The 13,327-nt window shown below is 36.6% G+C and overlaps 1 protein-coding gene across 1 annotated transcript; it reads left to right on the forward strand.

Annotated features, from left to right (window-relative positions):
* Positions 1-2,820: 2,820 nt before the first annotated feature.
* On the forward strand, positions 2,821-12,218 carry LOC143029948 (echinoderm microtubule-associated protein-like 5). The gene is made up of 5 exons (XM_076193159.1): positions 2,821-2,919; positions 4,029-4,233; positions 5,167-5,430; positions 10,012-10,293; positions 12,211-12,218. The coding sequence occupies exons 1-5, from the start codon at positions 2,821-2,823 to the stop codon at positions 12,216-12,218; spliced, it is 858 nt and encodes a 285-aa protein (XP_076049274.1).
* Positions 12,219-13,327: the final 1,109 nt, after the last annotated feature.

Consider the following 13,327-nt stretch of genomic DNA (forward strand, 5'->3'; position numbering starts at 1 on the left):
TCTTCCTCCATCTGTCCTCCACTCTCAACTTACCTTCCACCAAAAAATGATCTGATATTCCCCCACCCTCTCCCCTTAGCACATGTACATCCCTAACTCTTCCTATCATAATCCTATTTACCACTACATAGTCCATTAAAGCTCTATCTACCACCTTTCCCTCCACCACCCTCTCCCATGTGTACTTATGCTTGACTTTCTTCCGAAACACTGTATTTGCTATCATCAACTCTCTTTCTAGACACATTTCCACCATCAACTCTCCACTAACCTGTGTTTAATAAATCATTACCTGCAAATTAAATGTCATCCGGCTCGTCCTCCTTGTCGTCGTCGTGAGAGACGTTGGCAGACGACAAGATGGCGTCCCAAGCCTATGCTACCGACTTCGTTCATTAGCATATTTTCTTGTAGCAAGGTATTTTTTACTTTCATTTCCGCCCACAAAATTGCATATTACGTTGATACATTTTAATTTACAAAATTAATAATTAATTTTCTATTGCTATATTGCGCCCATGGTCGAAACTAAAAAAATACCCCGGTATTCAATATGGAATGTCAGCATACGCAGATTTGGTCATATACGGTAATTTTAGGAACCTAACCACCATAAATAAACAGTAAATAAAGCTTTAATGTACTGTATAAAAGAGGGAAAATACACGAAAATAAAGATACATGTATTGCTGGACATTGTACATACAGTACATGTACGTATATGTATACACTTTCGCTTAACGACCAATTTGGTTAACGACGGCGCGCTGGTCCCAATTGTCGTCGTTAAACGAGGAGTACCTGTATGAGTATTATGACGCAACATCGCATGTCTGGCAGCTAATGCTGCCCGCGAGAGTTTGGCCCGTAGTGAAGGGGTTAACAATTTCACATACATCTGAAAGTGCATGTGTTCAGATCAGGCTCAAGCTATCAGTTTTGACTATTTCCCTACTCTTTTCACATTAGGAGAGCAGATAAAAGTGAGTGCTTCCCTTCCCCTATTCTTCCTACTAGCTGGTGATATAAAAAGGGTCACACATATAATGATACAAAGCTTTTTCCTAGAGGGGCCTTTGAGAGGGCCTAGGAAGTATTGCTGGCTACTGTGGTCTTGGTTTTCCAGTCAGTGAAAATCACAGCAACATTTATCTACATTGTACTCTTATATCTTCCATAGACAGTGGACTAGGTTTGCATTCAGCAAAAATTGTGAAGAAAGGCAGGATAGGAAGTGTCTCAGCCAATCAAAATATATACAATATAAGCAGCTAATTTGCCAGTTTAAAGACAAATTACACAATTGTACATTGTCATGCAAATCATGCCAGTGACATGTACAAAGATTATGTTGATGGGTATACTGGTATCATAAACATATTTTGTAATTCATTGATTTATTCACATCAAGTTATACATCTAAAACTATATGAATGACCAAATGTGACATGCTAGATTTTTTCTTCTCTCACCATGGCCAACTCTTCATCGCACATGTTGTTCAAGTAATTATCCAACCACTGTTGACCACTAACTGTAGTTGAACAACCAATATCCAAAATACCACAATTTCAAGACTACTTAACCAAATGCATAATCTTAGTCCATTTGACATTTTCATCACTGATATATCCACCAAATAAAGACATTTGTATCATATGTTCCACTATTACCACCAATATCTCGTTCACCGATAACTCTAAATGACACCTCATTATTCTCTTATGAATGCGGACAATATCGAGCCCAATGGTAACACGAATCACATATCACACATCACGAAACTTGGCCATCATGACTCAGGGGATTGGGTCTTCAATTAATCCCTTGGTCACTCAAGTCAACTTGTGTCGACATTGCTGCTCCTCTCCCTCTTCTTTGAAATCTGTATCTTTGTGATGAGCTATGTGGTTACTGTCTATATGTGGCATAATAGACCTCTTTATTTTTGCCACAAAAAACAGGCTCAGCTTTAATGCTTGAGGGACACTCTGCATCTACGTCTACATCTGACTCCCGAGTTGAGTGCACACTCAATTGTTGACCAAAGACATGTTTTAAAGTAGATTTCATATTAGTATAATTGATTTCGGAGATCATTGACATCACAATTTGAGTTTCATGCTCAGCCAAATTGCTTGAAACAAGAAGCATAAAAGCCATCATAGAGTCTGGCAGTATCATTCCCTCCTGTGTAAACATACTCATTGATATTCTTGTTATTTCTTCTGAAATTATACAAATTATGAAACATTGCAAATTGACATTGACTTTTATCAGGCAAGAACAATGTGTCTAGTTTCTCAATAATGGACTTTACATAATTCAATTTCAGAAGGTGCTGTCCTAGTCCGGCCAGTTAATGATCAGTACCATATATAACCAATGCCTGCTTATCTTTAGCTAAATCAGTTAACTCACTCCATATGCTTTTATCCCTTTTTCAGTTTTCATATTCAGATTTATTATCAAACTTAGGATGTCACTTAAAAGAGGCAATAACTATGTTCTGCTACCAGTTTTAGCTCCAATCAGTCTTTTTCCAAACCTGCTCCAGTTACCTCTTCCTTTATAGTGGGGACCCAGAACTCCACATAGCAGCTCAACAACACTGCCACCTGGTGTCTGTTCACTGAATCACACAAAATCCCATATTGCTGCCCTCAGCCAAATGACAACAAATGAACACTAACAATATTAATACAGAAAGACCATAGTACCAAATACATATCCATATAGTCTAAATGTGGCACTGAAACACTAGGGCAGGTTACAGTGCTGAAGTTATGACTAGAGCAAAAGAAAAATAATGATTACAGAATGAACAGAAGAAGTGAAGTCTGGACATGTGTAAAAACTGTTGAACATAGTTTGCTTGTTTTCAGGAACTTGACCATTGTTGAAAAAAAATATGTCTCTGTCAGTAAGATTAAAACAAATGATCAATTAACCATGTTGATTACTAAATTACTGGAAGAGGTAGAGCCAGATCTTTATCTTTGGTGAAGCCTTTTATATATCTAAGTTGTGCTTCCCTTGTAAAGATAATTCTTAACCTCTTCAATATGAGTGAAAATTTTGTGCGCAGCATTGGATGCCTGAGGTATGTCGATGTTAGATGCATCACAGTTACTTGCATCATAAAATATAAAGTTTCTGCTGTATTACTCATTCTCTTTTACTGAGTAATAATAAACACAGAAAACGTGATCAAGCCAATTCAGAATTCAGGGGTAACTCAGCTACAACTACAAAATAAACATAATCAAGACATAGACACAGACATCCTTGTATACCCACTTGCACCCCCTCATGATGCCTATGTAGGCATCATCATATGGAAGAGGTTAATGAAATTATAGACAGTAATTGTATATATGTATCCAGAAAAGGAAGTTAATATCAAACAGATTTATTGAAATTTAAAGGTTGAAATTCTGGAGCATGAAAGGCAATGAGATATCACTATTAGTGCCATTCATCTTTTGCACAGAAATTAATTAAAAAATTTTTTTTTAGCAAATACATTAAAGATTGCTTTCAGTTTTTGTATACACCTGGTGAAAATAAAATAAAATTTGAATTTGGATAGATGGTGTTGTAAGAAATAGTACTGACCGAAGTCACCAGTAAAAAGGAACTCGACAAGAGAAAAATTTTGAGACATCTAAACACTTGCTAGAGTCTCCAGTTATAATAAATATATTTTGCTTGGGGTATTTATTTATTTATTTATTTATTTATTTTGTTCTGAGTTGGGTCTGTCAGACAGGATGTAACATGGCATCAATGATTTACTGATTATTGGTATATTGTTAGTTTTGAAATTTGCTGGAAAGTATTTTGTGATATTTATGCATGGAAATATTAGAAAAGATTTACAGTCAGTCTTGAATTTATTTTTCAATGGATTAATTGTCTTACAATGAGAGGGATTTCTTTCAGTGAATTTTCATCAATGCAACAGGATATGATGATTGTATTATCATAGGTTGTACTAGATATTCTTTAAATGAATTCATCCCTAGGGTCCACCCAAGCCGTTTCGCCAATACCCAGGACACAGTAGCCATGTAACCAATGTGCGGTGGTCTACGGATGATGAGTATGTGCTCACAACAGGAGGAGCTGACACATCTGTGATTGTCTGGAGCATAAAGGATGTCAAGAAGCAGTCCGTTCCTTCTGCTGACAGACCCTCATCTCGACCAGATGACCAACCAGATGAACAAGGTAAATTACTTTGGGAGTTTCTCAATACTTCATAACATTTCAATTCAGAATTGCATTTTAGATGAAATACCCTTTAGTCAAAAATACTTAGATATTAAATGTATTGGAATTCTTGCATATGTCAGGTGAGTCAGAGATAAACTATCAATGACCAAAGACAGTCAACAAATCCATTGCCCAAGTCTCTCTTGCAAGAGACCCACAGTTTCCAGGTAATGAGCAGTGGTTGTTGGCCAGGCCCATAGGTCACACAAGAAAGAATTATTGTTGTTGTCTAGAGAATGTTAGTATGGGGTTGTATAAGATGAGGATTTTCAGTATCTTCTGTGTGGTGGTTGCATCTAAGGCAGATTGGTTCTGAAGGTAAGCTGCCTTAGTGCTAGATGGTCTTCTAAATGCAAGCAAACCAGTGTGGTTCTTACTTCTGCTAAGAGGGATTTTTCTGTGGAGCTGATGTCTCGGTGGCTTGGGTATTGAGTTTGGTGGTCTGTCTTGTAGAGCTTATTTAGTATGGATGTATTTTGTAGCACTGGTTGTAGGTTGTTATATACATTCATGTTTGAATGGTATGCTGGCATTTTTTTTAATGTTCAACTGGTACTTCTTGTATGATATAATGAGATAGATGAGTTGAGGGCTGTAGCAAAGAAAGGTGTATCTAACATTTTTGTATGGTATTCTATGAGGAGGATTTTGGCTTCTGTGTGGAGGTGTTTTACTGGGGATGGTTTTAATGCATTCTACTATTACTCTTAAAGCTTTATTTCATATAGTTTGTAAAGCACCTTGAGAATATATTGTGCATCTATGTGCTGTATACTATTGTTGAATATTTGAACTGCTGTAATGAAGTGTACCAACTCATCTTAAGTATAATGTTTGTAGTTGTCCATTCAGAATGGATGATAGGTATAACATAATTTACCACTTCAGATATAACAATAAAAGACCTAGAAGCTGCTGGACTTGAACTTAGAGAGGAGAAGGATGAAGATGAAGATGAAGGAATCAAGGTGACTGAAAATGGTCACAGCAGAGATGGGAGTGCCAAACGGGAAATGAAAGCGACCCCAAAAGCAAAATTAAGGGTCTCTCTACCACCCAGAAGACTGCGAGCACTCCCAGTGCTCGATAAGTATGATACAACTCTTCTTTATTGCAGTGGCACAGCTGTAGGAAAAATAGTTTTTGAGAAAGGTAAGGAGAAAAAGTTTAGTGAAAATTTGCACATGTATCTGAAATGCACACATTATTCTAAGAAAGAATAGTCCCAGGCTGTCAGGACATTCATTTTATCTAGATGTTGGTAGAGACAATTTCATCAACAGCATGGTCATGGAATGGAATAGTTTCCTTAGAGGTGATGGAGTGTAACACAATTCAAAGTTAGATAACTAAGTGATATTCTATTGTGTAAGTAATATGTTATTTTGTTTGGTTGTTTTATAACTGTGCACTTAATCTTTTATTTTGTTTTCAGTATCCGACCTTATTTTATACCTAAAGATCACCTGTAGATATGGTTTGCTGTTGCAATCTATTTTGTTTTTATCAAAATTTGTATTTCAGAATAGAGGGTGGTGTTTTACTTTGAGGTTACTAATCCACTACTGCTCTTATGGGCTGTGAATTAGCTGTCCTATGATCACAAAAACTACATTCCTCCATTCTTCGCGGCCTTGTACATACTGGATCCATGTGCTATGACAACCAATTCTGATCTCTTGCAGATCCTCCTTGAATTTGTCAATCCATATTACTAGGGTCTTCTTATTGGCAGCTTCCAGACACTTGTCCTTTGAAAACTTAAATCAGAAGCCTTTTCCTGCTTATTTTTAAGCATATTTGTCTCATCTTAATCTGAAGTGTTTCATAATTTCAAATATATTTGTGGCCCTGTCATTTCTTAAGCTTTTTTTTCTATGTCTACATCTGTTTCATTTATATCAAAGACATGTCCATATTTTGTTTTAAAAAAAATTAACAATGTACTTTCTAGCCTTTCGTCAATTTAGACCAGCCTTTTGTCGCATCCACATAGGAAACCTATAGCTCTTCAATCTTATTAAGCTGTAATAATCCTTATTGGCATTTGCTATTCTTGCTTTAAGCCCAGACTTTTTTTTATTTATTGAGTTACAGGCACCATGGATCCTTCCCCTTAGGTCAGAGGGCGAAAAAATAAATTGTCCCCAACACATTTATTTATGAGTGGTAGGGTGGTGAGTTTAAGTGCCAAGAATCTGTTGAAATTTTATTTCTGATGTTTCGTCCAATTAGGACTTCTTCAGAGAATACTCTGAAAAAGTCCTAGTTGGACGAAACGTCAGAAATAAAACTTCAGCGGATTCTTGGCGTTTAAACTCACCACCCTACCATTCATTCTGTCTTCACACCTCAACATTTATTTATATAAAGCTTTTAGGAGGGCATGTTGTCAAGTTGGAAGAAATATACATATGTATTTTTTTTCAGTTTTGTTTCATTTATACCTACTCACTGCCCTGGCTGATGAGAACACAAGCTACTGTATATACCAAGCTTTGCATGTTTTGCACAAACATTAGGCCCACAGTGTTTTTTTTTTCCTTTGATCATTATGCCAGTGCTAGTTGGCAGTTCAGCAGATAAAAAGAGTAATTTTGGTTTTTATTCTATTTTGATTTCAGGTTTTCCAACATTGGTGGGCCTGTAACCCAATGAATAAAAAGAGTCTGGCCAAACTTCCTTTTTTCCATCTTATTTGTTAGTACATATCCTAGGTATTTGAAGTCACCAATATGTTTCCTCCCAGACATCCCTAGATGATTGTCCTGCAGTTGGTGCTCACACAATATTTTCATTATTTTAGTATTAGCTAAGCCAGTGGTTCTCAAACTTTTTCATGAGCGACCCTATTTGGAACATTTCAATCCTTCGTGACCCAGAATAAAATAAAGAGAAACAAAATGGACAATGATGTATTTACCTAGTTGTATTTACCTAGTTGTAATATACGGGAGGGGAGCTATGCTCGTGGTGACCCGTCTTTGTATCTCTCCGCATCAAGTTTTATCTTAAAATCTTGTATAGTGTTAGCACATACTGTTTTGTTGTCTAATTTGTTCCATGTATTTATCGCTCTGTGTGGGAAACTGTTCCTTTTCAAGTTTTTTCTAAAACTATCCTTTTTCAATTTTTTTCCGTGTCCTCTTGTTTTACCGTTGTCCCACATTAATAGGTCGTTCCTGTCTAAAACTTCCATTCCTTTCATTATTCTGTAGATAGTTAGCAAATCTCCTCTTTCTCTTCTTTGTTCCAGAGTTGGTAGGTTCAATTTGGATAGTCTTTGCTCATATGTTAGTTCGGCGAGTGTCGGTGCTAGTTTTGTTGTCGCTCTTTGTAATCTTTCTAGTTTCTTAATATTCTTTTTGGTACTGGGTGTCCAAAGTGATGCTGCATACTCGAGTTTTGGTCTTATTAGTGTAGTAAGTATTTTCCTTATCATTTCTTCGTCCATATAGGTAAATGCCACTTTGATTGCTCTCAATAAGTTGTAGGTTTCTCCGAACATCTGGTTTATATGCTTATCTGGTTTCATGTCCTTTCCAATCATCACTCCAAGATCTTTTTCATAGTTTGTTTTATTTATTTTTTCTTCCCCAATTCTGTAATCTTTTGATATTCTATTTTTACTCTTTCCAAATTCCATTATGCTGCATTTCTTAATATTGAATTTTACTTCCCATTTTTGAGTCCAATTCCATATTGTGTCCAGATCTTGTTGCAATGAGTTGCAGTCCTCTTCCGTTTTTACCTTCTTAAGTAATTTTGCATCATCTGCAAAAAAAATTATATAGCACTCCACGCCTTCATTCATGTCATTAATGTATACAGCGAACATGATCGGTGCTAGTACTGATCCTTGCGGGACCCCGCTTTTTACTTCTTCCCAGTTGGAGAATTTTTCTCTAATTACAACTCTCATTTTCCTCCCAATCAGAAAGTCTTTCATCGATTCCAATAATTTTCGTCTGATGCCACCTTTTGACTCTATCTTATTTATTAGTTTCCTATGAGGCACCTTATCGAATGCCTTTTGCAGGTCCAGAAAAGCACAGTCTGCCCATCCATCTCTTTCTTTAACAAAACTAAATTAACCGAATCCATGAACAGACATTACATAAGTAATGTGCGGTTAAAAGAAAAATTTAATTAGTCAAGTATTTGAAATACTCTGAAAATGTGAGAATTTTCTGTGTCCCTGCGACCCATCAGAATTGATCTCGCAACCCAACTTTGGGTCACGACCCATATTTTGGGAACCACTGAGCTAAGCTGATCTAAAACCCTGTCTTTGATGCTGTTTTCCTGAAAACATGCAAACCTATTTTTGTCTCCCACCACTAATATCCTCATTTTGAAATACATCATCTTCAGTAGCCAGCATGTCAGAAATTTTATCACTGTCTTATCTCCTTACCATTTCTTCTCGTGGAGGAGATAGTATGTATACTAGTTTTCTACTACTGTTTACTCTGAAAGGTTTTGTTATATTTCGTCCCAATATTCACCTTACATTCATTGTTCTCACCGCTCTCACTGTTGTCACAGTCACTGCTCATATGGCTCCAATGAATTTCAATGGAATTCCAAACTTAACCATAATTTTCAACATAGACTGACTTGTTAATTACAAAAAAGTGCCACTAATCTATATTATTCTCCAACAGTTTATCCAAAACTTGTTTGATGATAAAGATTTGATCTATTGTTGATTCTATTCTTCTTCCATGAATTTCTCTTGATATTCATTGATACTGACTTTTTTCTGTAGAGACCTACTCTTCTAGTTATTTTGTGGATACTTTGTATATAACACTTAGTTTAGTAGGTATATTTCTCTATGGTAATCACATTTTGTCTTGTATATTCCTATTGTGTGGGGACAGTAGTACTCATTCAACATAATTTCTCATTTAGTATTCTTCAAATAAACCTTTGACTTTTTTCTCTAAAATATCTACTTCATTTTTTTTTTTATTTAAAACTTAACCATTCTCGGGGTTGTCACTCTCACTGTTCTCCAAACTTTTCATAGTCATCCATACCTCTTCAAGTGATGGTTCTCAGACTAGTGGTTGTATTCCAAATATATCCTACCAATCAATCAATCAATCAATTATTCAGTCAGCATCACTCTCATTTTGGCACCTTGGGATAGGGATCACTTTTGTTCAGATACATTGAGTGTGTGAAATGCAGTGAAATGAAGAACTGATTTTTAGCAATAGGGCCGACAGCAGAAGCTGTACTACTCTGACTGTTTTATCATGTGGCTAGCTGCCTTTGCATCCACTCATCTATGAATTAAATGTGGGGAACATGCCTTTGGGCCATGTCATCCATTATTCCATTCAAAATCTCTATGAAATGGGCCATAGCCAATTTGCTACAGATGGGTTGCAACAGAGATAAATAAAATAGTCTAGAGATAGAATAAAAGGAAAAATTTCACCATTGTGGTATGCTTTGAGAAAGCGTTTACAGAGGAACATGATTCTGGGCCCCTTACATTTGTCAGTAATGCACCATCAGTAATTATTAATGAATTAGGGCTTCATTAACCTTTATCTAAATCTCTTTGTAAAAAATTGTCACCTTTAATACTAAAACTGAACCCACAGCCAATGACATTTTATGTTCTGTATAGCACTACCCTAAGCCATGGCGGACAACTGATATGACTTTAGTTACAGAAAATTATTATATACTATACCAGCCAAAGTTTACTTGCAGGAACAGAAGTTGCCCGTAAACTTGGCTACTCAGATCATGACACTGAGGTAACTGCAATAGCCTTGACCTCCGGTGAGCCAATGATGGTGGCAACTGCCCAACTCTCTGGAGAAGAACATCCTGCACTTGTTCATGTTTGGCGGCCATCTGATGGCACCACTATCACACTGCTACAGGGTGGAGATGAAGATGTTGTCACTGCTATTAGCTTTTCACCAGGAGGAAGGTTCCTTGCTACTATTGCTGATGCCACGACATTACATGTCTTCAATTGGGTCAAAGGTCAGTAATTTACTTCTTTAATGAAGTAAAGTGTCCTGATTTTTATTTGTTTGGTTGTAGAGATTTAAAGCTGATGCATATTAGGGTGGAGTGGGGTAGGTATAATCTCAAATATGGTTGTTCTCTTAAGTGGTAGTAGCTTAAGGTGCACAATGGAATGAGTTTATGAACACCTTAGAGCTGTCACATATCAAAAGCAACCTTAATGATAGTGTGTGTTACTGTGTCAGATTTAGTTATCCACAGTTACACATTATCTGTAATTTGAGCCATATTATTGAACTTGAGTAAGATTGTTTACTCTCTCTTTTTATGAACACCGATCATTTGATTAATCAGTTTACCTTTTGGAGCTCACTGTTGAGCAAAGGCCCCTCCCCAACCTCCCTTATGAGTTGACTGCACTGACCTTTGTCACATCACTTCACCTTCTGTCCATTTCACATCTTTCACACTTACCATCTTGTTGCAAATAGTAATAGGAAAACTCAAACACATGATAAAAAGGCTATGGTCAAAAAAGGCTCTATCAGAATAGTAAAGTTAATTTTCCACAATAGAAATTTTGACTTAATACACTCAGAGAATTAATCAAAATATCCAGGGCGAGTGCTTGTAATATGTTGTAAAAGCTTTATTAAGATCACAACCTAAATTATTTATTAAAAATTTCATTGTTGATAATGATCCTGTAAAAATTTATGATGATCTGTATACAAATTTTGTTTACAAGCAAAATAATACAGATGAAAGCATTTTACCAGTTACAAAGATTGTACTATATGGTAGTAACTTAATGGAAGTACTATAGGTGTTACAATTTAACTTTACCTTTTGATTAGTCTTTGTTTTTGTTTTTTGTAAAACTAGAAGTTCTTTTGACATGATATTTTGTTTTTTTGTTGTAAATTCAGATATAGAATATATTTTATCCTTTGGCTTATAGAGTTTGATTTGCACAAATACTTAGTTGTCTCTTTAAACACTTTTTTTGCAGGTCTACCATCTATAAGCACCAGAAAATAAGCAAAAAATATCTTTCCTTGAAATTTCCTCGGACATGGTTCCTGCAAACTTAACCCCTTCCATACGGGGCCGCACACGTAGGCGTCATGGGGAGCGAGTGTATTCGCGAGGCTGCCATATCGGCGTCTTGATTATATTTATTGTAGTCGCCCCTCCATAATGACATTCTTTCTAATTCTTTTGTAATCGCATTTTCTATGGTTATCAAAATTCACGGGTGAAGAGAGAACGATCGATATAAGCGGTGACTATATTTTATGATGCGAGTATTATTACGACACGTCGTACGGCTGGCATTGGTTGCTGCCACCGAGATCTAAGTCCATGACGCCTACGTGTGCGGCACCGTATGGAAGGGGTTAAAGAAATCCTAAATTGATTTATCAAACATTGTGATGGAACATGTCTTTGGCTATGTTATGGACTTTTGAAAGTCCTGTCTAAAGCCTTATTTAAGAGAAAAGAAACAGATTATTTTCAGATATTACATGTGGACTGGAGCAGTAAAGAACAAAGATTGTGAAGATCCAAATTTAAAAAATGATAGTTGTGTTACTGAGTGAAAAGAACCGTTTTCTCCTCTTTTGGCCCAGTTTCCATATAAATCAGAATATTTCAGTAGCTACATATATGATAATGGCCCTTAATGAGTGCATTAGATTAAAAAAAAATAATAATAAAAAAATAATGGGGATAGTGGAGGATCTGATGTGATAATTATGGTGAATTAAGTGAAGACATCCTTATTTCCATATACACAAGTTCTATAAGTAATGCTTTCTTTTTCTTTTCATATCACTTCTGTGTGTTCCATTAATTAACATGTAAGATTATAACAGTGATACACTAAAAGTTTATAAAGATTTATATGTTGCCCATATTTTTCAACAGTGTATTAGCTGGGGATGAAAATAGAAATTGGATAAATAGGTGATATATACAGTGAATTTCCACCTACATATGAATTCAACTTTTGAATGAAATTGGTAATCTAACCACAGTGTGGCCTTCGTTCATTAGCACATTTCTTCCATCTCCCATTCTCCATTCTGGCAAGCTTTCAATTTTCACTTTCTTATTGCCTCTATATCTTTCACCTCCATCTACTATTTTATCAACTTTTTCTCTTTCTATCTTTCAGCATTATTCCCAAAATTTATTTCTTGATTGCTTGCTGTGCCCTATGTTATCTCCATTGAATTAATAAAAACTGAGCGAAAGGAGCCATTTTCTTCTCTTCTGGCTCAATTTTCATCTACATACATACATATGTATACCAGTGGCTTTTTCCCCCTTACAAGGGAGGTAGTCAAAGGCATGAATTCACTCACACCCATTTTATCCCCATATACTCCACTCCCATTCACCACCCCTCCCTCTTTTCTTGGCTCCTCCTGGATGACAGGTCATCCCTGCATCTCGCCCACTGCCCTGGGTCAGAAGCAATGCAGCAAGACAGCACATCCACAACAAGGCCACTTCATTTAATCGGCTACTCCCCCCTTCTCCAGCCCTCATGCAGAAAAAAAGAAGACAGGGAGAAATCACTTTGGGCTGCATCAAAATACCACTCACACATACTCCCTCACCCCCCTATCCCTCACCCACTCCCTTCCCTACATCACAGTATCATCCATATGCTTAACCATTCTCCACCCACCCCTATCAGTCTTCTCCTTTCCTTCCTCAACAGATATTCCCCTCTTTCCCAATACCACTTTTACCTCATCCATACATCTCATCCTTGGTTACCCCCTCATATTCACTTCCCCCAACTCTGCCTTCCACACCTCTTTTACTAACCTTTCTTTACTCATTCTTTCCATGTATCCAAACCATTCCAATACTCTTTCATCAACCCTATCTCCCAACTCCATTTCCACCACCATTCTCCTCTTCACCTCCTCATTTCTCACTCTATCCAGCATAGTAACCCCTATCATACTTCTCTTATGTTCCATGTTTCTGCCCCATTCAGTGCTGTTGGCACAATCACTCCATACAATCT

Source organism: Oratosquilla oratoria, chromosome 11 (genome assembly GCF_046742065.1).
Source record: "Oratosquilla oratoria isolate Oo_2021 chromosome 11, ASM4674206v1, whole genome shotgun sequence".
NCBI classification, from domain to species: Eukaryota; Metazoa; Arthropoda; class Malacostraca; order Stomatopoda; family Squillidae; genus Oratosquilla; species Oratosquilla oratoria.

What these genes read in the sequence shown, in the direction of transcription:
- LOC143029948 (XM_076193159.1), top strand. Translation starts at nt 2,821, where the DNA reads ATGAACAGAAGAAGTGAAGTCTGGACATGTGTAAAAACTGTTGAACAT. An exon ending in TTGAAAAAAAATATGTCTCT is followed by an intron (nt 2,920 to 4,028) that starts GTCAGTAAGATT and finishes ATTCATCCCTAG; the next exon opens with GGTCCACCCAAGCCGTTTCG. An exon ending in AAAAATAGTTTTTGAGAAAG is followed by an intron (nt 5,431 to 10,011) that starts GTAAGGAGAAAA and finishes GTTTACTTGCAG; the next exon opens with GAACAGAAGTTGCCCGTAAA.